The sequence below is a fragment of the Lynx canadensis genome, chromosome A2 (genome assembly GCF_007474595.2).
Source record: "Lynx canadensis isolate LIC74 chromosome A2, mLynCan4.pri.v2, whole genome shotgun sequence".
NCBI lineage: Eukaryota > Metazoa > Chordata > Mammalia > Carnivora > Felidae > Lynx > Lynx canadensis.
In genome coordinates, this window is record NC_044304.2 from 25,404,808 (window position 1) to 25,432,274 (window position 27,467).

Consider the following 27,467-nt stretch of genomic DNA (forward strand, 5'->3'; position numbering starts at 1 on the left):
CCTGGGTAGCTTAGTCATTCAAACATCTGACTTTGGCTCAGATCATGATTTCACGGTTCTTGAGTGTGAGCTCCACAAGGGGGTCTCTGTTGTCAGAGCAAAGCCCCCTTTGGATCCTCTGTCCCCCTCTCTCTCTGCCCCTCCCCCAATCACACTCTCTCAAAACTAAATAAACATTTAAAAACATTACATGGGTTGCTGGAGGGGAGTTGGGTGGGAGGGATAGGCTAAATGGGTGATGGGCCTTAAGGAGAGCACTCATTGGAATGAGCACTTGGTGTAATATGTAAGTGATGAATCACTGGGTTCTACTCCTGAAACCAATAGTACGCTATATATTAACTAACATGAATTTAAATATATATAGTTTTAATCTTTTTTAATGTTTGTTTTTTGGAAGAGACAGAGCATGAGCAGGGGAGGGGCAGAAAGAGAGGGAGATACAGAATCCAAAGCAGGCTCTAGGCTCTGAGCTGTCAGCACAGAGCCCAATGCGAGGCTTAAACCTATGAACTGCAAGATCATGACCTGAGCCGAAGTCGGATGCTTAACCAACTGAGCCACCCAGCCTCCCCTAAATAAATAATTTTTTAAAAATTACATGAAATACTCCTGACTTTATAAAGTTGTCAAATGGTCTCTTTGTTAATAAAAAAAGAGAAAAATTGAAAATAAAGAATGGGGCGCCTCGGTGGCGCAGTCGGTTAAGCGCCCGACTTCAGCCAGGTCGCGATCTCGCGGTCCGTGAGTTCGAGCCCCGCGTCAGGCTCTGGGCTGATGGCTCGGAGCCTGGAGCCTGTTTCCGATTCTGTGTCTCCCTCTCTCTCTGCCCCTCCCCCGTTCATGCTCTGTCTCTCTCTGTCCCAAAAATAAATAAACGTTGAAAAAAAAAATTAAAAAAAAAAAAAAAGAAAATAAAGAATAATATGGACACTAATATACCCATCTCCTGTACTTAACCAACATTAAGATTTTCCCACATTTGCTTCCTTTTATAAAGAAGTATTTTTAAGAGGCACCTGGCTGCCTCAGTTTGTAGAGCATGCGACTCTTGACCTTGGGGTTGTGAGTTCAAGCCTCATGTTGGGTGCAGAAATTACTTAAAAAAAAAGGGGGGGGTACCTGGGTGGCTCAGTCAGTTGAGCATCCGACTTCGGCTTAGGTAATAATGTCATAGTTCATGAGTTCAAGCCCCGCGTCGGGCTCTGTGCTGACAGCCCAGAACCTGGAGCCTGCTTCGGATTCTGTGTCTCCCTCTCTCTGCCCCTTCCCCACTCATGCTCTCTCTCTGTCTCTCAAAGATGAATAAACGTTTTAAAAAAATTAAAAAAAGGATACTGAGGAATAAAACAGTATTTTAAAGAGCATTATGCCCACCACAGCATTTCACATCCAAATATGTCAATATGCAGCTCTAAAAAATAAGGAGTTTTCAGGGCACCTGGTGTCTCAGTCGGTTAAATGTCCAACTCTTGGTTTCTGCTCAGGTCATGATCTCATGGTTTGTGAGATAGAGCCATGCATCAGACTCTCCACCAACAGTGCAGAGCACTTGTTTGGGATTCTCTCTCTCCCTCTCTCTCTCTGCCCCTCCCCCACTCACTCTGTCTCTCTCTCCAAATAAATAAATAAACTTAAAAAAAAATAAACTGTTTTCTATATTACCTCAGTAACATTATCACACCTAACAAAATTACCAATAAGTCCTTCATATGATCTAATACTCAGCCAGTACTCAAATTTCCTCAATGACAACAGGAATATCTTTTCAACTGATTTACTCAAACCAAAATTCAATCAAGGAATTTTGCACTGCATTTAATATGTGGATATAGATCACTTTTAATCTAAAACATTCCTCTTTGAGAGAGAGGCAAACCAAGAAACAGACTCTTAACTATAGAGGACAAACAGAGGGTAACCAGAGGGGAAGTGGGTGGGAGGGATGGATGAAATAGATGATGGGGATTAAGGAGTCCACTTATGATGAGCACCTGGTGAGGTATGGAAGTGCTGAATCACTATATTGTACACCTGAAACTAATATTTAGTTTCACACTGTATGCTAACTAGAATTTAAATAAAAACTTAAAAAATAAAATAAAATGTTCCTCTTCAATCAAATATGTAAAAAATCTCAATTTGTCAACTGCTTCCTTTCTGCCCAATTCCTTTCTTGTTCATTGTTATTAAAGCCATCTCATCTTCTCAATTTCCTTGGCAACTACCTTTGGAATTATCATTAACTTTTAATAATTTTAATAATATTAATTCTTGATATCCCAATTTCATTTCTACATTTTTTTTTTTTTTTCAATTCTTCCTCTTCATTTATTTTTCTGGGTTTCTCCTCTACAACCATCACTCTAGTCCCAGTTTTGCCCCTATCTAGTTAAATGTCGACAATGTGGCATTTAGCATTCCTGGACCTCTGTAAAATAAATGGATGGCCTAGAGCTGGATTGTCTGATAAGCTAGCCCAGTATTCATATGTGCCTATTTATACTTTTTACTAATTAAATCTAATTTAACTAATTAAATAACTTCATCTTAAGTAGTTAAAGTTAAATAAGATTTAAAGTCAGTTCTTCAACTGCACTAGCCAAATTTCAAATGCTCAATAACCACATTTGACTAGTATCTACCTTCCTGGACAATGCAGACATTTCCATTATTGCAGAAAGTTGTTTTGGACAGTGCTGGCCTATAAAACTTTTAATTTCCTACCAGATTATTTCAGCAAACATCCTCCTATTTACTTCATATTTGGGAGATGGAGTCAGCTTTTTCCTCACTCCCCCATAGTGTTTCCTAAATACTCTACCCCACCCTTTCCACCTTCTGCTCCTTTGACAACCCATGCTCCCTGCTGTCACTCACCAGCACCTCAGCATTCCCATCGTTAGCTAAAGCCTTTGATACATGGCTCAATTTTTTTCACTCTGGCCTGATCCACTGTTTGTGAGGGGGGAGAATCTCAATATGGCAGCCCCTCAGATCCTTGACTACCCTATCTTCACTTAGGTTTTTCCTACTGCACTCCAGCCATCCAGTTTATACACCTGGGACCTTCTCTCCTGGAACACTACACAATTCTGAAATACTAAATTCAAGCTTCCCAGTCTCTGCCTCCAGTCTCCGATGTATCCAGTGCTCTCACTCATTGACTACTCATCTACCCAATCATCTACACCACTTACTCTCCACTTTCATATCCCTGCTGTTTTCACTTCTGTCATTGTTAAGCAGCTTCCTTCCATGGCCTAGCTCTTCTAGAACTCTCATACCAGTATCTTCAAAGTCTTTCTGTACTTCCAGTCCAGCAGCATAATCTACACTCACATCCAAGCTGCTTAGACTGGTAGGGAAAATCTCACAAAGGCAGACCTTGGCACTACTACTACTACTAGTCCTCAGACAGGCTTCTGTGCTTTCCTAGCAATTATCTTTCCCATTTTCCATAATGGCTAATTTAAATCTTCTTCCTTTTCTCCTCCAGTGTACAAAGAACTAGGGTCTACCACTTCACAAAGAAAAGATAAATCATCAAAAGGACTTGCTTTCAGATTTCCACTATCAAATTCATACATCCACCTATATCTATACCTATCATTTTCCTACTTTCCTCTCATCCAATATGAGACAATCCTCCCGCCTGGCTCTGAATTCGACTTTGATTAGCCCCTCTCCTCTTCTGAATCATTATTACTCCTTAGCTCAATCAATGTAACTGAAAGAAGGAATTTGAATAAATGACCAACCACCTACGAAAATGTGCTGGTGTATTTGAATGCTAATTAAATTAATTTGCTTACTTAGTAGTGTGGTTATTTCATGTAAGTATGAAAATAAGTTGTGATATATGCAGTGGAATACCAATACAGATATAAAAAGAATAAATAAGTAAAATGGAAGTACAACACCATGAATATCACAGATGCCACATTGACCACAAGAAGGAAAATACTCAGGAGTATGATTCCATATACATGAAGTTCAAGAACCAGCAAAACTAATTTATCACAGTAGAAGAAAGAATAGCAATTGCCCCAGTGGGGAGGGTATACTGATTCAGAAGGAATCAGTGAGTGTAGCTTGTAGAGTGAAAGAAATTTTATGCATCTTTATTTAAATGATGGTTATGTGAATGCACAAGTTTTAAAAAAAGCACAGAATCTAAACTTAAAATTAGTCATATTTTATAATTTACATATGGTCTCTCATAGAAGACTTCTATTTTCTAGTCCTTTTGTATATTTCACAGCTTCTAAGGTAATGCAACATATACAAGTACTGAAGCATTCAATGTTTTCTTTTTTTTTTTAATGTTTATTTATTTTTGAGAGAGAGAGAGCAAGTGCACAAGGGAGAGAGAGAGAGAGAGAGAGAGGAGAGAGAAAATCTGAAGCAGGTTCCAGGCTCTAGATGTCAGCACAGAGAGCCTGATGCAGGGCTTGAACCAATGAACTGCGAGATCATGACCTGAGCTGAAGTGGGAAGCTTAACTGACTGAGCCACCCAGGTGCCCCGCATTCAATGTTTTCAAAATGGAATAAGGCCCTTTTATTTTCTCCTAAAATATTAAAGTTCTATAAGAAACCATAAGACAGGAGTCACTTAACAACTTAACACCTACTACAATACCACACCTTCCTGTTAACACAACGGTTTTAATATACTTTTATTCTATAAAAAAAAAAAGCAGAGAATTTATTATAGCATAGTTTTCATTTAAAAGATAATCTATAAACTTACTACACTTGCTGCACCCTTTGCTTTAAATATATAGTCCTAGTCAATTAGTTGTTGAACACATAACATTGCTTAAGCATATTTACATGTATTTTGTTTTATAACTGGCAAAAAAAAATCATTTTACGTTAAATCTACCATTTTAACCCTTCTTAAGTTTACAGCTCAGTAGTGTTTGGTATATTCATATCGTGTATCAGTTTTGCTTTTAATCAGGAGGATTTACCTTTTTATTATCATCCAATACTGTGTTCATGCTCTCTATCCACAAAGTGTCAATGGGACCATCGAATACAACCCATTTCCGGTCAGGTGTTTCTGATAAGGCAAATTCTCTAAAAGTGTTGGCCACAATACCATCAGTCCACTGGGGAAGAAAAAGAGAGTTGGGAAGCTTTCTTTATAACACTATAAAGTGATCATATAAAAACATTTCAAATTTCGTGGTTTAAAGCACACTGTCAATAAGAGAATATTTATACTGTAGATTACCTCATGAGACACTGGGTCAAACTGTCCAAAAAGTTGACCCATAGTAATGGATTTGGGGTTTACAGTCCTATAAATAACCTTTTCTTCCTCTCCATAGCCACGTTCATTCATAAGAGTTAGAGTATCAGCCAGCATATGCAGAACTGTTGTCTTAGCAGCAAAAGGCTCTCCTACCAACATAAAACTACAAAAGAAAAGAATTATACAATATGATTCTAAAAAATAATGGTAAATTATTTTCCTGTTTTACTGGTATTTATAATTTTTGAAATTCTATTAATTTTTCTCAGACACGAGAATACATTTAACTTCTGAGCTGGTTGATTTCTAAGATTCTCTTCATTAATACCACTACCTACAAAAGAGAATAAAAAAATGTCCAAATGAAAATGAAAACTTAATTATACACTCTTAAAATTAAAAAAATAAAGTAAAATAAAGACTTTGGGCCTCCCAAGAAGAGAAATGGGAAAGATTGCCCTTCCTGAAGTCTTTACTTACTATGGTAATTACTTTTTGTTTTTTGCCAAATACTTCTGAATCTCCTGTCTCCCAGCACATAGTAGGATTCCTCGCCCTCTTGTTGAAATACTAGGTGACTAATGAGTACCAAGTGGAAACACGGGTGTTACTTCCTAGCAGGGTATAGATCATTGCCTGCAACGGAGCCTACAGAGCTCTCTTCTTACAGGACTTTTCCCTCTAGCACAGCTGTGACCATCATGTTGAGATGGTGGATGCTCCAATAGCCTGGGACCCTGAGTAATTATGATGAGCAGATACTTCCTGTTAACCTGGAGTGGACACAGCATGAATGGGAAATAAACCTTTGTTTGTTTGTTTGTTTGTTTGTTTTTTAAGTCACTAAGATTTGGGTTTTAGTGACTGATCGTTTCTAAAGAATAATCTAGCCCATCCTTACTGGAGAGAAATTAGTTCCCAGAAGGGGGTAAAGTATTCTTAAGACTTAAATATGTGGTAATGACTTAGAGGCCAGGTTGTTGGTGGCAAATTAACCATTATTACAGGCTAAAAAAAGATTGGCAATTAATGTTATGCAATGATGAAACATTTGGCAAATTTGTTCGTTGAGATAACTTGGAATACAGATAATATACATAACGAAATTGTCATTTTACGAAAAAGGGTAGTAAACAGATGATTATTAATATATGATGGCAGCTGATGGCTGCATTTAACAAAGAACTACAGGAGAGAAATGAGCCCAGAAAAAAAATAGCCAGTTTGAAAGTTGGAATGAAAGAACAGAGGGAGTCCAGAAATTCAGGAACCTATAAGCAACTTATTCTTATTCCCAACTGGCAAATAAAGATAATTTGAGAAAGCCTTTGAACAACAAAAATCTACTCAGCCTGGCAACAAGGATCACATTAAGGGTAGGGCCATTGTATCACTTTATTAAAATCTATGAAAGATTAATATAGTTCCCAGTAATCATTTCAGGAGGATAAAATAATTCAGGAAAAATAGATTAAGTTTGTGGCCTTCCCAATTAAGCCTGATCGATTCAATGATACTGCAAGGAAATTTATAAAGGTATGACTTAGTAAGGACTGTAGTTGTAGCTACTGGCACATAGAGCTGCCTGGAATCAAATAAGTTTATCAAGTTTTTGAGGGAGTTTACTGACAAACCATGAGTCTAGACTAAAACATGTGAATGTTCAAGATTTAAAAATGATCCTCACGTATTAGATGCATAAGGGTTGATTGTATTAGTTCCTGTATTTTTTTTTTAGTTTTTCAATTCCATCTATTTTTGTCTACATTTGAAAATTTACACAATGTGAAGCTGTTTAATTTTTCTTATCCTGCCTTTAAAAAAAATCATAACTTTTGAGACCTCAACTTTCTATAGGCAGGAAGCGGGCTAAAAACATTTCTCAGCTCCCAAAGACATATTCTCTATTGTCTACTTTACATGTGACTTTACAGGGAAAAAAATGAAGATGGAAAGCTCTCTCAAGAAAGTTGAACCAAGGTCCACAGAGAACAATTAACAGGAAAGACCCTTTCAGGGAGCAAAACCATGCAAAAGTAGATCCAGGTTTTAGGGGATCTAAAGTTTATACAGTTAGTGGAGTGGGCTCTCCAAGGAAAAAATTATATATGTAACTACTGATGCAAAATTTCCACAGCCACTTTAATGACACCCTATATAATAAAGCATGTATATCAAATGATTATGACTCCTTGGAAAGCCCTCTACAAGCGAAAGTATCTGAGGTTTAAATGATCAGTTTCGTAGTCAATGTATCTCTGGAACTGGGGCTCCTCACATGCCCAGCTGGGTTTAAGGACTGCTACCCATAATTGCTGAACTGTCTCCAGTTCTTCAACTTCTGGTTGGTAGTGTTTGCTCCAATAACCTGTTCTGGGAAGCCCACTATTATAATGAAGACTGGTGTGTGGAGGGCAGATAACTTGTCTTTCTACTTTGTAGGTCTTTGGATCATGAGGAACAACTTCCAAATCTGATATAGAAACCATCATGCATCACCTAGAGAGCCTGAACTTTGAGTATGGTTCATTGACTAGAACTTTTAAATTGTATTCCTGGGAAGGGAAGAGTGTGTTTTATGTGCACGAAGGAGAGTAAATAACACATTTGATGACCAAAAGGGCAAATTGTGGTGGTCACTAGTGCTACATCACTGAATGAGGATGCCTTACCAATCAATCCATGTTGGATGGGCAGCATGAGACGGAAATAAACCTTTGTTTTTAAGGGATGGGAAATGGAGGATGGGGCTCTTTGTCTCTTAGCCTACCTGAGTAGTTGAATCTTTTAACAAATTGTAGTTGTTTTAATAGTTTAATTTGAAAACAGCATCTAACCATGGCAGACAATGATAATCTATAATCTTACCCATGTCTAACAATCATCATTTCATATGTCTGAATCATTTTTTCAAGAAAAAATTTAACTGGCTGAAGATTATGTACTTTGCAGGCTTCATGAGCACATTCCAAAAATTCCTAAAGTAAAAGAAAAATGGAATAAATTCTTATAAAATGGTATTACAAATGATATCCATGTCTTATAAATGTAGACTTTTCATTTTAAAATAAAAAATTGTTGGGGCGCCTGGGTGGCGCAGTCGGTTAAGCGTCCGACTTCAGCCAGGTCACGATCTCGCGGTCCGGGAGTTCGAGCCCCGCGTCAGGCTCTGGGCTGATGGCTCAGAGCCTGGAGCCTGTTTCTGATTCTGTGTCTCCCTCTCTCTCTGCCGCTCCCCCGTTCATGCTCTGTCTCTCTCTGTCCCAAAAATAAATAAACGTTGAAAAAAAAATTAAAAAAAATAAAATAAAAAATTGTATCTTTTTATATTGATAAATTATTTCTTAAAGTTTTATTTTTAAAGCTGAATGTTTTAATTAAAAGGAAGAACAAATAGAATTAAACTACTTTAAAAATATTATTATTCCCTATTATAAGTTAATGATCATAGCACCATAGCATTGGGTGCAGGCTGCATGGAAACAACTCCTTTTATTTTTTATTTTTTTTTATTTTTATTTTTATTTATTTTTTTTTTAATTTTTTTTTTCAACGTTTATTTATTTTTGGGACAGAGAGAGACAGAGCATGAACGGGGGAGGGGCAGAGAGAGAGGGAGACACAGAATCGGAAGCAGGCTCCAGGCTCCGAGCCATCAGCCCAGAGCCTGACGCGGGGCTCGAACTCACGGACCGCGAGATCGTGACCTGGCTGAAGTTGGATGCTTAACCGACTGCGCCACCCAGGCGCCCCTTATTTTTATTTTTAAAAACTTTTAATGTTCATTTATTTTTGAGAGAGACAGAGCATGAGCAGGGGAAGGGAAGAGAGAGAGGGAGACACAGAATCTGAAGCAGGCTCCAGGTTCCAAGCTGTCAGCACAGAGTGCGTTGTGGGGCTCAAACTTGCAGACTGCAAGATCATGACCTGAGCCAAAGTCGGACGCTCAACCTACTGAGCTACCCAGGAGCCCTAGAAACAACTCCTTTTAATAGGGTTTTCGAGAATTTCACCTTTGGTTAGGATACAGAAGGACATGCCAAACAATCCTTCACACTGTCGTAACTAGAAATAAACAGAGTTTAAAAAAATCAAAAAAATTTAAAAATACAGGAGTGCTTTGGATACAAATATGTCTAATGGAACTAAAGTTCAGAAAAGGATAAGCCTTTCTAGGTGAGCACAAATGAACAGCTAATTGAGCCTGGGGGAGGATTTTTCTAGGTATGAACAGAGGTGGGCATTGGATTGGGCCTGCCATATCTCAAAATGCTGCTAGAGGGAGGGCCCTGTAATACAGTAGGACAATTCTCACTCTAAAGACTTTTGAGGGGTGCCTGGGTGGCTCAGTCGGTTAAGCGTCTGACGTCAGCTCGGGTCATTGATCTCACGGTTTGTGAGGTTGAGCCCCATATAGGGCTCTGTGCTGACAGCTCAGAGCCTGGAGCCTGCTTCAGATTCTGTGTCTCCCTTTCTCTCTGCTCCTCCCCTGCTCACGTTCTGTCTCTCTCTCCTACAAAAATAAATAAACATTCAAAAAAAATTTATAGACTTTTGAAACTAGAGGTAAACTAAAGCTTGATAATGCTGCAATAAAACTGTGGCTTGGGTCAATTCTCAACTGAATTGATCACCACTCACTCTAGCTATCTAACAAAGGATAAACATAGTTTTTCTACAAAACACCATACCGCTTTAGTCTCTACAATTATTTTATACATAGTTTTTAACATAAAATCAAACTTTACAAGTCATGAGAGAGAATAGCTGAAGATGAAGAGGAAAGAAATAGAAAATAAACTCCCAGATGACCCAGATGTCATAATTAGTAGACAAGAACATTAAAATAATGTCCTTTCTCCTTGCTCCTCCCCTGCTGGTGTGTGTGCACGCTCTCTCAAAAATAAATAAACTGTAAAAAAATTAAGAATAAAGTTTTTATATTGTTTCTGAAATGGTAAAATACAAACCTAAGGTAAACTGTAATAATTCGAGGATGTATATTATATCCTGTGGAGTAACCACTGAAGTAAAACTAAAAATTCAACAGAGAAGAATAATGGAGAAATAGACATTATCTGAAACCCAAAAGAAGTCAGTAAAGGAAAAATAAAGGAATATTATACATATTAAAAAGCAGTATGACATAGTTTCGAGTTTTTTTGTTTTTGTTTTTGTTTTTGTTTTTCCCTTTGGCCCTGGGCCCCTTGGCTCATCTGCAGGTGTTGGCCACACACCTCCCAGCACTGACTCTTAGTAGTATTTTTCAAGCTGAAAGCTGTAGGTCCATGGATTTGTTGCTATATTCATAGAAGTACAGGAATTTTCCATGACAATGTTACAGTTTTTGTATTTTTATTCTGATTTTTAAAAATAATATTAGCATACCCTGAATCATCTTGTTTATTACCCGTAGTATAATATAACAATATATATGGTCTTTATTCCCAGTTCCTGGCACAGAGCTCCTATAACCCTGAAAATTTCATGAGTGATAGGAGTGTCTTCGTTATTCTTAATGAGCCCTTGTCAATCACATCCAAGTTTATGCTGATGAACTGACTTAGAGTGGGGACCTGAGATAGTCTCAGGATGGGACTGGTGGCAAGAAAGACCCAGTGATTAGAGGGTTGGAACTTTCAGCCTTTGGTGAAGGCATTGGGTGGTGGGGAGGGAGGGACAGGGTGGAAGATTGAGCTCTGTAAAAACTCTGACACAATGAGATTCAGAGAGCTTCTGGTTTGGTGGCACACCAAAATGCAGGGAGAATGACATACCTTGAAGCATGCTGCCACCCACTATATCACCGTATCTATACATCTCTTCCATTTGGTCCTTCCTGAGTTGTATCCTTTATATCTTTTTTTTTTTTTAAGAGAGAAAGAGAGTACTAGACTGGGGAAGAAGAGCAGAGAGAGAGAGACAGAGAGAGAGAGAGAGAGAGAGAGAGAGAGAATCTTAAGCAGAGGCTCCCCCCTGCTCAGAGCAGAGCTCGATGCAGGCACGACCCTGGGATCATTATATGATAGGAAAAGATAGGGTAAAATAGGCAGAGAGAGAAAGGTTAGGACCTGGGGTCCCTGGATGGGTAAAACATATTTTTAATTTTTTTAACATTTATTTATTTTTAAGAGACAGAGAAGAAGGGGGAGAGGGGCAGAGAGAGGGGGAGACACAGAATCTGAAGCAGGCTCCAGGCTCTGAGCCGTCAGCACAGAGCTCAACACAGGGCTCAAACCCACGAACTGTGAGATCATGACCTGAGCTGAAGCCAGAAGCCCAACCAATGAGCCACCCAGGCGTCCCAAAAACACATTATTTTAAAACAATGCTGGGAACGTCTGACCATGAGCAAACTCCTTCAGGGGTAAGGTTCTAGGGTTCCTCTTACAAATTTAACGAGAGCATCTACTACCCCTCACATATTTCCCTCAGGAATGTGACAAAATAACTAACTAAAAGTTAGTAGCAGACTATAAAACGTAAGGCCCACAAGGAACTGGTTTGGCCATAGACCATCCCTCATACAATGGAAACCAGCCAATTGAAAAGGAATGACTAGACATTTAGAGTTACCTAGCTAATAAGGGTAAGACCTAAGAAGGGACAAGGGGGAAGATAAGGAGCTGACCAAAACCCTATAAAACTAAGTCCCTTGCCTACAGTCCACAAGCTTTCACTTTCAAATGCCCCCTCTCTGTAATGAGAGCTTTCATACTATTCTTACTTTCTGATCTTATACTCTAATAAACTTTTGCCTGCTGCTCATTTTATTCTGTGTCCACCTCTTCATTCTTTGAAGCAGCGAGACAATGAATCCGGGGTACTGAGGTGAAAATTCCTGCAACAAAGACCTGAGTTGAAATTCAAGAGTCAGACCCCTAACCAACTGAGCCACTCAGGCACCCCTCCCCACTTTTTAAAGTAGCTTCCACACCCAACATGGGGCTTGAACTCACAATCCTGAGACCAAGACTCACATGGTTAACTGCCTGAGCCAACCAGGCACCCCCCCTGAGTTGTATCCTTTATAATAAACCAGTAAACATTAATAATAAACTGTGTTCCTGAGTTCTGAGAGCTGTTCTAACAAATCATCAAAGCTGGGTGGGGAGGTTGTGGAAAGTCCAGCCAGTCAGCAGTACAGGTGACCAGAGACTCAAGACTGTCTGAAGTGAGGGGAAGTCTTGTAGGACAGAGCCCTTAATCTGTGGAGTCTGACCAGGTAGCTAGTGTCAGAATTGAACTGTTGATCAACCAGTTGGTGTCCAGAGAAAGAGAATTGGTTGTTGGCTTTGGAAAACACCCTAGAATCACATTAATCTGATATTGCCATAGAATGTAGATTAGTATTTGAGTTTGAATGTTTAAAATAAAAAGGCTAAAAGAGTAAATGATGTCTTTAAACAAAGTGACGCCTTAATGATATAATAGCTCAAGCAAATTGAAACTTTTATAGTAATATCAATAGGAAGAGGGGGTGGAAGAATTGAATCATCAAATGGTAAAAGGTAGTTTATATATGCTGAACTCAAAAAGTCTTCACTATACATTTTATCATTTAAATTGCCATAAAGTGACATTTAATTTCAGCCACACATCTTCTATCTCATTAAGATTGTTTTGTTTGTAATTTTAAATTTTATTTTGATTTTGGCACAAAAATAGACATATAGATCAATGGAACAAAATAGAAAACCCCAAAGTAAACCCATAATTATATAGGCGATTAACGTCCTTCAACAAAGGAGGCAAAGATATGCAATAGGAAAAAGTATCTTCAACAAATGGTGCTGGGAAAACTGGACAGCTACCTGCAAAAGAATGAAACCGTGCCACTTTCTTACACCACACCCAAAAATAAACTCAAAATGAATTAAAGACCTAAATGTGAGACCTGAAACATAAAAATCCCAGAGGAGAGCACAGGCAGTAATGTCTCACATCAGCCAAAGTGACTTTTTCTAGATATGTCTGAGGCAAGGGCAATAAAAGCAAAAATAAACTATTGGGAAATCTTCAAAATAAAAAGCACAACAGAGGAAACAATCAACAAAACCAAAAGGCAACCTACTGAATGGGAGGAGATATTTGCAAATGACATATTTGATAAAGGATTAGTATCCAAAATATATAAAGCAACTACAAAACTCAACACCCAAAACACAAATAATCCAGTGAAGAAATGGGCAGAAGACATGAATAGACATTTCTCCAAAGAAGACATCCAGATGGCCAACAGACACATGAAAAGATGCTCAACATCACTCATCAGGGAAATACAAATCAAAACTACAGTGAGATGTCACCTCAGACCTGTTGGAATGACTAAAATCAAAAACAGAAGAAACAACAAGTATTGGTGAAGATGTGGAGAAAAGGAACCATCTTGTATTGTTGGTGGGAATGCAAACTGGTACAGCCGCTCTAGAAAACACTATGGAGTTTCCTCAAAAAGTTAAAAATTGAGTTACCCTATAATCTAGCAATTGCACTTTGGGGTATTTACTCAAAGAATACAAAAACATTAACTCAAAGGGATATATGCACCCCTATTTTTATTGCAGTATTAATGACAGCCAAATTATGGAAGCAGCCCAAATGTCCACAGATAGAGGAATGGATAAAGGTGTGGTATATACACACAATGGAATATTACTCAGCCATAAAAAGGAATGAAATCTTGCCATTTGCAACAACATGGATGGAGCTAGAGAGTATAATGCTAAGTGAAATAAATCAGTCAGAGAAAGCCAAATAATACCTTATGATTGTACTCATATGTGGAATTTAAGAAATAAATGAACAAGGGCAAAAAGAGAGAAAGAGAGAGAAAAAACAAACAAGAAACAGACTCTAGAGAACAAATGAAAAGTTACCAGAGGGGAGGTGGGTGAAATAGGTCATGGGGGTTAAAGAGTACGCTTATCATGATGGGCACTGAGTGATATGTAGAACTGTTGAATCACTATATTGTACACTAATATTATACTATAAGCTAACCATTCTGGAATTAAAAAACTTAATTAAAAATTTGTATCTTGACTTTCCATAATAATAGCTATTAAATAGCAGACACTTCTTATGTGTATACATATGTATATATATGCACATTATAATGTCTATAATTTAGAAGAAATTGGAAATACACATGGTTTGTTTCCTTTAATTTTTTTTTTAACATTTACTTATTTTTGAGAGACAGAGAGAAGCAGAGCACGAGTAGGGGAGGCGGAGAGAGAGAGAGACACAGAATCCGAAGGAGGCTCCAGGCTCTGAGCTGTTTGTTAGCACAGAGCCCGACGTGGGGCCCAAACTCACGAACCGCAAGACCATGACTTGAGCCAAAGTCAGACGCTCAACCCACTGAGCCACCCAGGAGCCCCTACTTTAAAAATAAAAAAAGTCAGGGGGCACCTGACTGTCTCGGTCAGTGGAGCATGCAACTCTTGATCTCAGGGTTGTGAGTGTGCGCCCCATGTGGCAGGTAGACATTACTTAAATATAAAATCTTAAAAAAAAAATGTCAGCCTATTACTTAAATTTGAAAACTCCTTATGTTAACTACAGGATGTTTTGCCACTTGCAGTTTCCCATCTTTTCTACCTGCCAAAGTACACAATAGCATTATAGTATACATTGTAGACTTATTATAAGTCACAAGATAGGAAATCAAAGAGTACGCCTTCTCTTAGAAAGAACATTATCTTTGATCTGAATCTTGTTGACATTGGTATCATACAACAGAAGACACTAAATTTTATTCATTCTCATTGATGAAAATGGCCAAAGTAGGGGTTTATCCTCCAAATAGAATAATTTCACTTATTTGAAACTTTGGAAATGACTGAGTGATCAGATAAATTTATTTGCAAAATAAGTCATTCTCACAGGTTTACTTACATGATAGTCAGCTTCAGGAAGTTTAATACCAGGAAACAGATCACTAGTTATTCCATTAAATAAGGGGACATCATGTGATAGAAACTTCGGTTCATTTACATCCTTAATTGATCGAAGAAGCTAAAATCATCCAAATAGTGCAATAGAAGTTAGTTGTCCTGATTCCTCACCCTCCCCACCACCAAAAGTCAAAGTTCCTTTCACATTCATCTATGGAAGCCCCCTACTAAAACACCAACTTTATATTCATATAAAGTGTAATGAATAACATAACCCCAAACTATTATTTCAACCTCACATAAAAAGGCTCAAAGCAGGGGCGCCCGGGTAGCTCAGTCAGTTAAGTGTCCGACTTTGGCTCAGGTCATGATCTCACAGTCCATGAGTTCGAGCCCGCATCTGGCTCTGTGCTGACAGCTCAGAGCCTGGAGCCTGTTTCAGATTCTGTGTCTCCCTCTCTCTCTGACCCTCCCCCCGTTCATGCTCTGTCTCTCTCTGTCTCAAAAATAAATAAATATTTTTTTTAAAAATTAAAAAAAAAAGCTCAAAGCAACAACTTTCTTATTTGCCTATTTATAGCTCCAGATCAACCTTCCTAAAATCAAAACAAAACAAAACAAAACAAAACAAAAAAAGATCTTCTACTGAAGCTTTCACGGTGTATATATTTAATACTTACAAGTATATCTTCATTTTCATTTGGAAATTTTAGTTTAAGGTTTCCAGCAGCCACTAAAACCGCTTTTACTGCTCGCATTCCATAGTCGTAATGAAACTGTGAGGAGAGCTGCTCTGAGCAAAGTCTGTAGGTCATCACGATCTTCACGGACAGAGGTTTTGCATTCAAAAATCCATAGGAGTAGAGGGAGATTTCTGCTATGAGGGCATAGTTTGGAACCATCATAGCCACTGTTCTAAAAAGAACCTGAAGTATATAATGAACGAAATATATTATTTTTTAAAGGAAACCATTTTTTTTTTAATTTTTTTTTTCAACTTTTGTTTATTTTTGGGACAGAGAGAGACAGAGCATGAACGGGGGAGGGGCAGAGAGAGAGGGAGACACAGAATCGGAAACAGGCTCCAGGCTCTGAGCAGTCAGCACAGAGCCCGACGCGGGGCTCGAACTCCCGGACCGCGAGATCGTGACCTGGCTGAAGTCGGACGCTTAACCGACTGCGCCACCCAGGCGCCCCGGAAACCATTTTTTTTTAAAAGATGAGCACAAGCACCCCAACAGAATGCAGTGATATTCACGTTTATTCCCCCAATGCAACAAGATTTCACTATCTCTGTGGTTTTCTTTTTCTCAGTAGTGTTCTAATGGTTTCACATACTTTAATATGTGTTAGACACCCAAAAAATGTTTTTAGAGGTTTACCTTACAGCTATTGTAAGAGGCAAAGGGGAGATTTACAAATACATGTGGGAAAATCACACCATTTTGAGTGGATTATGCTGTTATTTTTGATTAACAAATTTATATTCTTATAAAATATTACCTTAAGATTGTCTGGCAATTCAGAACGTCCTGCATAGCCAGGATTCATCGTGATAGCTACAAAACAGTTTGGATTGAGCTTAAGTTCTGTCCCTTCAAAAATAAACACATTCAGTTTCTGTTGAATGGCTCGCTGAATGCAAAGGATCTGTTGAGCTACCACTGACAACACTTCCAACTCAATTCGATTAAATTCATCAAAGCAAGCCCAAGCACCAGAAGAAGCCAATCCTTTAAAAAACTAAGGACAAGAAAAAAGGAGAAAACGGGGCATCATCTGTTAAACAAATATTTAATCTTTTAAGTCAAAACTGAAAATGAAGACTAATAATCCCTTCAGATAAAAAGAACGTCTTATAGAGGGCAGAGGGGTTTGTGGGAGGGGCGATGGGCTAAATGGGTAAGGGACTTTAAGGAAGACACTTGGGATGAGCACTGGGTGTTATACATAGAGGATGAATCACTGGAATCTACTCCTGAATTCATTGTTGTGCTATATGGTAACTTGGATGTAAATTTAAAAATTAATTAATTAATTAATTTTTAAAATTTACTGGTCACAATTTTTATTTTTCTAAAAGTAAATAAATAAATAAATAAAACCCTTAAAAAAATGTGTTTACCTCTATAACTGAAGTTCAAGCAATGCATAAACCATATTCACATAATGTTTAAATGTTCAGTTTATCCAGTTGGACATAGCTATAGATTTGTAACATTTAATATGAAACTTTACCTTTCCCATGGCTAGATAATCTAGCCCATCTGAACAGTTGAACACCACACATTGGACAGCAAGAGCTTTAGCCAAGTCCTTGGTAGTTTCAGTTTTTCCTGTGCCTGCTGGCCCCTCTGGAGCTCCTCCAAGGTTTAAATAGAAGGCACCTATCTGAAAAGAAACATACATTTTGAAAGAAATCCTTGCATAACTGGACAAAAAAAAATAACTATATAATAGACGATTGCTTAGAAAATGGATTGAGTCTTATTTGTGTAGCCTCAAAGAGGCACTAATACAATCATACTGTTCAGTTAATTTTTACTATGCAATTTTTCAGCTGCATAAGGAAAAAGCAGTTCCAGAAAAAGTAGAAGTGTATCAAAATCTCCTTGTATTATAGTATGCCATGGGTATCCCATTTGCCTTTAAAAACAAAAAGAATCTAGCCTTGAGGTATTAACATTTGGTCAGAAAGGTTTAACTAGAGATTGTTGTGGAGATCATTAATAACAATCTCCATGGCTAGCTGCCAAAAGTCAACACCTGAAAATGAGTGTTGTAAATGGGAGCCCATCAATTGGAAGCCCAACAATACCTATCATATAACTTTGTCTATAATTCACCCTGGCTATGGCATTTCACTCTTGGTATGTTCTCCATTTTCTCCATTCCTACAACACTGTTTTGTACTTCTCTTACCAGTAGGATCACTGTCTACCTTGCCTTACATTAATTTTGTACGTTGTTTTTTTTCTCCCAATTAGTCTTTAAGCCCCTTAAGAACAATATCAGCAGTAACTGAATTCTTCTTGAATTCTTCCCCAAAAGGACTAGAACAATGGTTGGAAATTTTTAGAAGCATATAAATTATAGTCAACTCCAACTATGGGGTTTATTTCAAGAAAACTAGTATAAGAGTTTGTAAAATTTAACTCCTTTAAAAAAAAATAGGGTTAAAGGACTAAAGATGTACATATGAGGAGGTAAGGGATATGTGGGAACTCTCTGTACTTTCTTTTGCTGTACTAATTTTGCTATGAAACTGAAACTTCTCTAAAAAGAAAGATCTATTAAAAAACAATTTAAGGGGCTCCTGGGTGTCTCGGTTGGTTAAGCATCTGACTTTGGCTCAGGTCATGATCTCACAGTCCATAAGTTCAAGCCTGACATCGGGCTCTGTGCTGATAGCTCACAGCCTGGAGCCTGCTTCAGATTCTGTGTTTCCCTCTCTCTCTGCCCCTCCCCGGCTTGCACTCTCTCTCACTCTCTCTCTCTCTCTCTCAAAAATAAACATTTTTTAAAAATTAATAATTTAATAATAAAATAAAAATAAAATTTTTGATTAAATAAAGGCTATATCAATATTTTACCCACCTTAAGTTTGTAATAAATGCTATACCATTAACACCCATTAACTTGATTGCTGGAAACCTCAGGTTTTTCCTTCATTATTTCAAGAAAATGCTTACAAATTTTTCAATGTCTAATGTTATATACAAGTTTAATGGGATTCTGATCTTACAACTGGAAGCTGTGAGCTTCCACAAATATTCACAGCTTCTGATTTCACCAAGGTCCCACATAGGACACAGACGATTGAGATTCATTTACACAACAAATATTTAGGGATTGACCATGTACCTGTTCACTACTAGAGTAGAAACCAAGACAGACATGGTCTCTGCCCTCAAGCAGCTTTCCAAGAAAATAGGTGGTTTGGTGAAATATTGTATCATAGCCGCATTGGCAGCCTTTACCAGCCATTGTCTCTATCTTCCAATTGTTGAATCAGCTACAAATAGCTCACAACTGTCCTTTTCTCCTGAAAATTGCCCTTGACTAATAGGAGCTACCTTATCAGCAAATACCTGAAAGCTTCCTCACCTGAGAGCTTTACCTTTCAAAGTAAACCTGTCAGTTTACCAGAAAAAAAAAAAAAAAAAAAAAGAAAAAATGGGTTTACATGGAAACAGCAGACAATTGCAATTCTCGACACACAAACTGCTGCAAAACCATAGGCAACTCTAGGAAACAGAGGAGAGGAATGCTCTTTTATAGAGGAAAGGGGGGCTTTGGGAGGGGCCACTATAAACAAGAAGTCCACTGGAGGAAACTGGGAGTTCCAAGTGTAGTGGCTTTTCATTGGCTGAGTTGTGACAGTTTCTCAATGGCTGGGATCTTGCCAGACAAGAACAAAATCCTTATTCCTGCTGGGGTAATCAAGTACATGTTTCTTCCTGTCAGGAATGTAAAGTACATCTCCTCCTGTTGGTTTTGCAATTGATGATGAATGGTAGTAGGGCTTGAGAGCTTCTCCTTCATGGCCTCCCAACTCCATTTTAGTGAGGTTTGCCTTTCTCAATTTTCATACCCCTAACTCCAGGGGTGACTGATAGCCAAGGGCCATAAGGAGATATAAAAGCCAGGCCCCTTGCCTTAAAGAGGGGTACCCCCATAATGCCATCCATGCTCCAAAGCTCCCCCTGAGATCAGGCTAAATCTGTACATCTGTTAAAACTACATCTTTACTTTTCCCTGTTTTCCTCACTTCCCTACAGGCTTTTACTGAAAGCATTCCCTAGTAAATCATTTACCCAAGAATCCCCCCATTTCATCTCTGCTTCTAGAGAACTCAGTCAAAGATACTTTCACTTACTCAGCACAGGTGGATTGGTGTTTCTTGATGCTTCTCCTCAATTTCCAGGTAGGGTTGCCAGACTTAGCGAATAAAAATACAGAATTCCCAGTTAAATTTGAATTTCAGATAAACAATGAATAATTTTTTAGTGGAAGTATGTCCTGTATGATATTTGGAACACACTTATACTAAGAAATTATTTGAAATTGAAATTTATCTGAGAATCCTGTATTTTACACAGCAACCTTATTCCAAGGTGTTTGGGATTTTTTATAGTCCTAACTTCATCTTCCAAAGCTTCTCAACAAGCACAGACCTTATCACCACCCCCTACATTTCAGCTCTCTCCCTCCTATTCAACACACCTAACTCTTTAGGGGTGCCTGGGTAGCTCAGTCGGGTAAGCGTCCAACTTTGGCTCACGTCATGATCTTGCGGTTGGTGAACTTGAGCCCCGTGTCTGGCTCGGTGCTGACAGCTCAGAGCCTGGAGCCTGCCTAGGATTCTGTGTGTCCCCCCCACCCCCACCCCCACCCCCACCCCGCCCTCTCCGCTCCTTCCCCACTCATGCTGTGTCTCACTCTCAAAACTAAATAAACATTAAAAAAAGCAGGGGGAGGGGGACGGGGGGCGCCTGGGTGGCTCAGTCGGTTAAGCTTCTGACTTCAGCTCAGGTCATGATCTCACAGTTCATGGATTCAAGCCCCACGTCAGGCTCTGTGCTGACAGCTCAGAGCCTGGAGCCTGTTTCACATTCTGTGTCTCCCTCTCTCTGTGCCCCTCCCCTGCTCACTCTCTCTCTCTCTCTCTCTCTCAAAAATAAATAAAAATTAAAAAAAAAAAAAAGAACTAACTAGGAGTTCTAAGGCCCAGATGGACTTTATTCATCTTCCTGTCATGTCTCCCAGGAGTCTCACAAAAACCAAATCCATTCCTTGAAGCTCCAGTTTTCTCTTTAAACCTCTAATACCTTCTTTTTCTAATTATCCCGAATGACTCATGATTTTCAAACATTAGAATCCAAACACTCTTGTATTCTACAAAAGCACCCAGAAGTAAATATTCATTGCTATAGTTTCACATAAAGGGAATTGGGATTAGGAAGGGATAGCTCTATTCAACTATTACAGATAAAAGAATAAAATGAGGACAGCCATGTTAAATTTGGACAAGGAAACATGACACCACACCAAAAAGTAATCTTTAATGTATGAATTAAAATAATTTAAATGCATACCAATGTTCTGTAACACCTGTCAGTTAGAGGAGTAATGACAAGTCGAGGTGAATTACCAAGATATTCATAAGCATATTTTACATTGCAATTAATGATACGAACTCGAGCATTGTCATATTCCCAATAATATCGAAGCTGAGCAAGCCACTGAAAATCTGTGTCATGTGAGACACCTAGAAAGAAGAAAGTAAAAGAGACAATCCTGAAATGTAAAAATAATTTGAAAAATAGGTATTCTATCATTTTTTATAATAGCAAATATTAAAATAATTTGTTTTCCAGTTTATAGAAAAGATGACATAAAACAAACCTTGTGGGGAGAGGAAAAGATGTACAGTATAAATCTTTGTTTCTAGAAGCTATTAATATTTACCTTTAATATTAAAGAAAAGAGTCACATACCCATATCAATCATGTCCATGACCACGTCTCTAGCATGGACATCAATTGTAACCAAAGCCCCCAGAGTAGTCCTGGTCTGCTTCGACAGTTTTCCCCTTACCAGCGCTACAATATCATTCAGTTGATTCTGGAGTTCCTGATAGTACTTCTTTAATGCCTACAAAATTAAAAAGCAATTAAACTAATGGTATATAGTAGCTAAAACCTGTATTTTATACACCCTTTTACAAAACAATTTTGACATCATAATATATTTCAATACAGAAATTAATTACAGAACAGAGTGAGTTTGCCTAAGCTTCATAAAACACTAACACATTTTCAAAGAATTGTAAATTTAATTTCTTAATGTTTATTTATTTATTTTGAGAGAGAGAGAGAGAGAGAGAGAGCACAAGCATGGGAGCGCCAGAGAGAGAATCCCAAACAGGCTTCTCACTGTCAGTGCAGAGCCTGACGTGGGGCTTGAACTCAGGAACCATGAGGTCATGACCTGAGCTGAAATCAAGAGTTGGGTGCTTAACTGACTGAGCCACTCAGGCACCCCAAAGAATTGTATAATTTTAATGCTACCTGTACAAACTGGTGGGAAGACTGCCGTTACAAAGAATAGATAAGCCAACTAAGAAACATAGCAGTAGAAAAGGATGTTATGTTAAAAAAAAAAAAAAAAAAAAGCTTTACCTCTGTCCCACCACTTATAACTTCTTGTGTCTCAGAAGTCCAGAACATTTGAGAAACACAAAGGACAACTTGTCCAGGCCACTCTAGAACCCAGTCTCTTCTTGCAGATTCTGGATAAGCCTGAATAATTAAAATGCATTCCTAACTTTAAAGATTATGGAAGGGGGGGGGGAAGCTAAATGTCTGAAATATTTGGTACATTTCATAGGTTAAAATATCACATAGTCATGAAAACTTCTAGATGACTAAAAGAAAAATTGTTATTAATTATGTTTTTTAATCATTTGTTTATTCATAAAAGAATGGGAAGATGAACACTAATATGTTAACAATCAGTTGTCTCTGGAAGAATTTATTGTTGATTCTTCTGGAAATTGATTTCTTTATGATTTTTTGTTGCTTTGCTATGAGAAGTTGTCAAGTTTTCTACATAGAATACATACTACTCCTATTATAATGAAATATAAGGGTTTTATTAATCCATAAAAAAATAAGTCTAATAGATTATATATATTGATGCCAGGTATAATTGAAAAGGAGACTATACAATCTAGTGGGAAACTGGATTAGTAATTAGAACCCCTGTATGATTTATCCATAGCTTTTCTAAAAACTTACATGACTAGAGTTATATTTTGAACAATTATATATTTGTTGAATTATACATAATTTAACTATCTGTGCTTTTGAGTTCAAAGCATGCTCTCATTTCTCTTAATATTTTTATGTTCAAAATACATTAAAATGGATTTGGAGTGGGGCAGAGTTTAACCTTTAAAAACAATAACCTGCTTCATGTGATAATAGTAGATTCAAATTATAAATGGAAAAAATATAACTGCAGAACAAAATTTGAAGTTGATGCTAATGGAAACTATATTTAAAAAATGTTTTTAAATGTTTATTATTTTGAGAGAGAGAGACAGAGTGCAAGCAGGGGTGGGGCAGAGAGATACAGGGAGACACAGAATCCAAAGCAGGCTCCAGGCTCTGAACTGTCAGCACAGGGCCCAAAACAGGGCTCGAATCCACGAGCTGTGAGATCATGACCCGAGCTGAAGTAGGACGCCTAACTGATTGAGCCACCCAGACGCCCCAGAAACTATATTTTTAATACAATAACACCATCTTAGATAAAATGATGTTAAACATAAGGATAGAAACATATTATTACTTAAATGTGTTTTATTAGGAATGTTTAGAAATAAAAACAAATGACAAGTTTCAAAGAATGTATGAGCTATTGCCAGATACATAGAGAAAATATTTCTGTACTAATAAAGAAAATACTTTCATGGATAATGTTGATAATGATAATGTTGTTTTCCTATGTGTTTTAATCTGTTTGGGATCACAAATGGAAAAGGGGGAGAAAAAGTCAAGATTTATCTTCAGGAACCCTGAAGCTGAATACAATAGCCATTGTAGTAAGATGAGCATTATAGGATGAAGGAAAATGGATACCTCACTCATATAAAGTGAGTCACTGGATTATAAAGCTGCAATGCCTTTTAAAATAACTTTTTTGGGGGGTTCCTGGGTGGCTCAGTCAGTTAAGCGTCCAACTTCAGCTCAGGTCATGATCTCATGGTTCGTGGGTTTGAGCACTGCATCAGGTCCTGTGCTGACAGCTCAGAGCCTGGAGCCTGCTTCGGATTCTGTCTCCCTCTCTCTCTGCTCCTCCCCTGCTCATGCTCTCTCTCTCTCCTTCAAAAATAAATAAAAACATTTTAAAAAATTTTTATATAACTTCTTTTTTTAACTACATAACTGTTCCTTTGTGGTCCTAAAGACAGAAATATACTGAATTTTATTATTCAATATTAATAGTAGATTAGGTTAATTGGATTAGCATAAGTAAATTACATGTAGTGCTCAGGTGTTACATTTTTTTCAAATATTATATACCCTCTTTTAATGTTTGTTCATCTCACTTCCAGTTTCTAAGTAATTGTTTAGGTGTAAACAGCAGTAGACCGTTCATTTAATACCCCCATCTGAGGTTCTTTTTGATCCCAGGGGCTGTATACAGACTACCTAGATGTTCTCCTACTTTCTCTTTATCTGGTGAATTCCTACTTTGGGTCTCACTTTCAATTTCACTTCCTCCAAGAACCTATCACTAGAAACGTCCCCCTCTCCATATTCTAAATTATATATACCTTGCCTATTCTTTCTCATGACACCTATTGTCTTTTGTAGCACTTAATTATATACTGTTATCAATTCTTAACTAATATCATTATCTTAATAATGTTAGAAACAAAGAGTAAAAAATAATGGTTTTACACAGTAAGAACTGTGTTAATTTACCAGCACACATTCAAAACCTCCTAAAAAGAAAGCATTCACAGAATATATGGTGTACTTTATATCTCAGGAAACATACCAGCCTGGCTGCAGCGATCACATCGTGAATACTCCGGAGCATTAAATCTTCCACTTGAATGAGCCACTTTTCCACAGCACCTCGCGCTGCAGACGTGGAAATAAGTGCAATCAGTTCCACTCGCTCCCCTTCAGAGCTATACATGGCCTTAATGTCCAAATTGGGAAGGAATTCCAGTTTAGCAATGCCCTCAAAGCATTTTTTTAAATGAGGCTGAACTCTCAGTGGATCTTTGGTCTCTGACAAAATCTCTAACATTTCATCATTAGATAAGAAGAAAAAACTAGAGAAAAACATGCAAATACAAATGCTTTAGTTATAATTAATTCATCACATATCAGAAAATAATTTTAATTATAGCACAATTAATTATCCATCATACCGAGGGAAGAAAAGCCGTTTTTTTTCAAGATACGCATTGAGCCCTTTCATAATTTTCTCCAAAAGTTCATTGCAGTTCTGCAATTTTTCCAATAAACCTGTTAAAGAAGTAGCAGCAAGGACCTAAAAGATACACATTTGTTCAGGTCAGCACTTACATACCAGATATAATTATAAGACCTATGCATTAATCTATAGTATATGTCAAAAATGTAGAAATGTCAAAAGGCTTATGAAAATTGTAATTTTTTTGTAATGTAAAACTATTATAATTCAATAAATCATAAATATTCTTATCCAAGGACGCAAGTTACAAATGAGAAGTTATGACTCTCATGCACATTTTCATTTCTCCTATATTGTTCTGAATGATGTGGGAAAAGTCTGTTAGGATGGTGTGTGGTTTAATTTTTACATTTATAACCATCAACTATAAACTTAACAATCTACAGTATGAGTTGGCAAATTGTATCCCATGGGCTAAATCCAACCTGCTGCCAGTGTCTTTCTTTCTTTCTTTTTTTTTTCAGCTTTATAAGGTATAATTGACAAATAAAAATTTTATATAGTTAAGGTATACAACTTGATGTTTTGATATATGAATACACTATGCTGCCAGTTTTTGTACGACCTGTGAACTAAGAATTATTTTTATACTTTTAAAAGATTGAAAGAATTGGGACACCTGGGTGGCTCAGTTGGTTAAGTGTCCGACTTCAGCTCAGGTCATGACCTCACAGTTTGAGCTTGAGACCTGCATTGGGCTCTGTGCTGACAGCTCAGAGACTGGAGCCTGCTTCGGATTCAGTGTCTCTCTCTGTCTCTGCCCCTCACCTGCTCACACTCTGTCTCTCTCTCTCTATCTCTCTCTCTCTCAAAAATAAATGAACATTAAAAAAAACTTTTTTTAAGGTTGAAAGAGGGGCACCTGGGTGGCTCAGGTAGTTAAGCACCTGACTTTGGCTCAGGTCATGATCTCACCGCTTGTGAGTTTGAGCCCCGCATCGGGCTCTGTGCTGAAAGCTCAGAGCCCGGAGCCTGCTTCCAGTTCTGTGTCTCCCTATCTCTCTGCCCCTCTCCCACTCATGCTCTGTCTCTTTCTCTCAAAAATAAATAAACATTAAAAAATGTTTTAAAATTTAAAAAATTTTGAAAGAATTAAGAGAAAAATCATATTTCATGGCGTGTGAAAATGTCACTGTCCAGAAACAGTTGACTGTAGCACAGACACATCCATTCAGTTACGTATGGTCTCAGGCTGCTTTCTCCCTACCACAATGGCAGAGTTGAGTACTTGCAAAAAAGACTGCCTGTCTCACAAAGTCTAAAATATTTATCATCTGGTCCACTGCAGAAAAAATATACTGACTTCTGGTCTATAACAAATCATGTTTCACAAAGGTTCTAAAGTCAATGTGTAAGACAAAATCCTCAAAACTCATAAATTTCAGTGTACTATTGACTCTCAAGAAGTCCAGCATGGCTAATTTTCACCCAGCATTGAAACAAATTGTTATTTCTTAAGTTGAATGCCAGATTTAAAAAGTGGATGCTTATCTATGGACTATGCATACTATGTGCATGAAAAATACATAGTCTGTCTTTCAACATGAGAATCACACTCAACAAGGTGCTATAGTTACTAGGAGAGACACATAGCAAGTGAGGTCAACTGAGAGAACTGAAAAATTTTTTTTAATTAAAAAAAAAGTATTTTAGAGAGAGAGTGCGTGAGCAGGGGAGGGGGGCGGAAGCAGAGAAATAGAGAATCTTAAGCAGGCTCCCTGCAGCATAGAAACCGACATGGGGCTTGATCCCACAATCCTGGGATCTCGACCTGAGCTGACAGCAAGAATTGGACATTTGGGACACCTGCATGGCTCAGTCAGTTAAGCTTCCAACTTTGGCTCAAGTCATGACCTCATGGTTGAGTTTGAGCCCCACATCAGGCTCACTGCTCACAGCTCAGAGCCTGCATCAGATCCTCTGTCCCCCTGCCCCTGCCCCTTCCCTGCTCACAACACCTTTCTTTCTGTCTCTCTTTCTCTCTCAAAACTGAATAAACATTAAAAAAAAAAAAAGTCGGACAGATGTTCAGCCAACCAAGCCACCCAGGCATCCCAAAATTGCAGATTCTTTATTCCTATCACTCCCAAGAATATAGAGTCATTAAGTGGAATATCAGGTGAATCACCTATACTCATTCTCTATCTCTCTCTCTCCCTGCTACTCCTTTCTCTCTCTATCTTATTTCATTTTACAAGAGAAAAACAGCAGTCAGTATGTGCCATAGTCAAGCGAGTTAAATGTACATTTGTGAGTCAGCTCCACTGTTAGAGTTACAAG

General features: G+C 37.9%; 1 protein-coding gene across 3 annotated transcripts in view; it reads right to left on the reverse strand.

Moving 5' to 3' along the window:
- DNAH12 (dynein axonemal heavy chain 12) overlaps positions 1–27,467 on the reverse strand; it is a 217,664-nt gene that overhangs the window by 137,556 nt on the left and 52,641 nt on the right. For all 3 annotated transcript variants that reach the window (XM_030307072.1, XM_032592325.1, XM_030307080.1), the window contains 12 exons: positions 25,123–25,244; positions 24,741–25,023; positions 22,352–22,471; positions 21,668–21,824; positions 21,266–21,438; positions 17,406–17,558; positions 16,671–16,910; positions 15,848–16,093; positions 15,169–15,288; positions 8,134–8,243; positions 5,245–5,428; positions 4,979–5,119 (listed from right to left, as the gene is read on the reverse strand). In XM_030307072.1, coding sequence (XP_030162932.1) covers positions 4,979–5,119; positions 5,245–5,428; positions 8,134–8,243; positions 15,169–15,288; positions 15,848–16,093; positions 16,671–16,910; positions 17,406–17,558; positions 21,266–21,438; positions 21,668–21,824; positions 22,352–22,471; positions 24,741–25,023; positions 25,123–25,244 — 2,049 coding nt within the window. The remainder of the gene's footprint in view (positions 1–4,978; positions 5,120–5,244; positions 5,429–8,133; positions 8,244–15,168; positions 15,289–15,847; positions 16,094–16,670; positions 16,911–17,405; positions 17,559–21,265; positions 21,439–21,667; positions 21,825–22,351; positions 22,472–24,740; positions 25,024–25,122; positions 25,245–27,467) is intronic.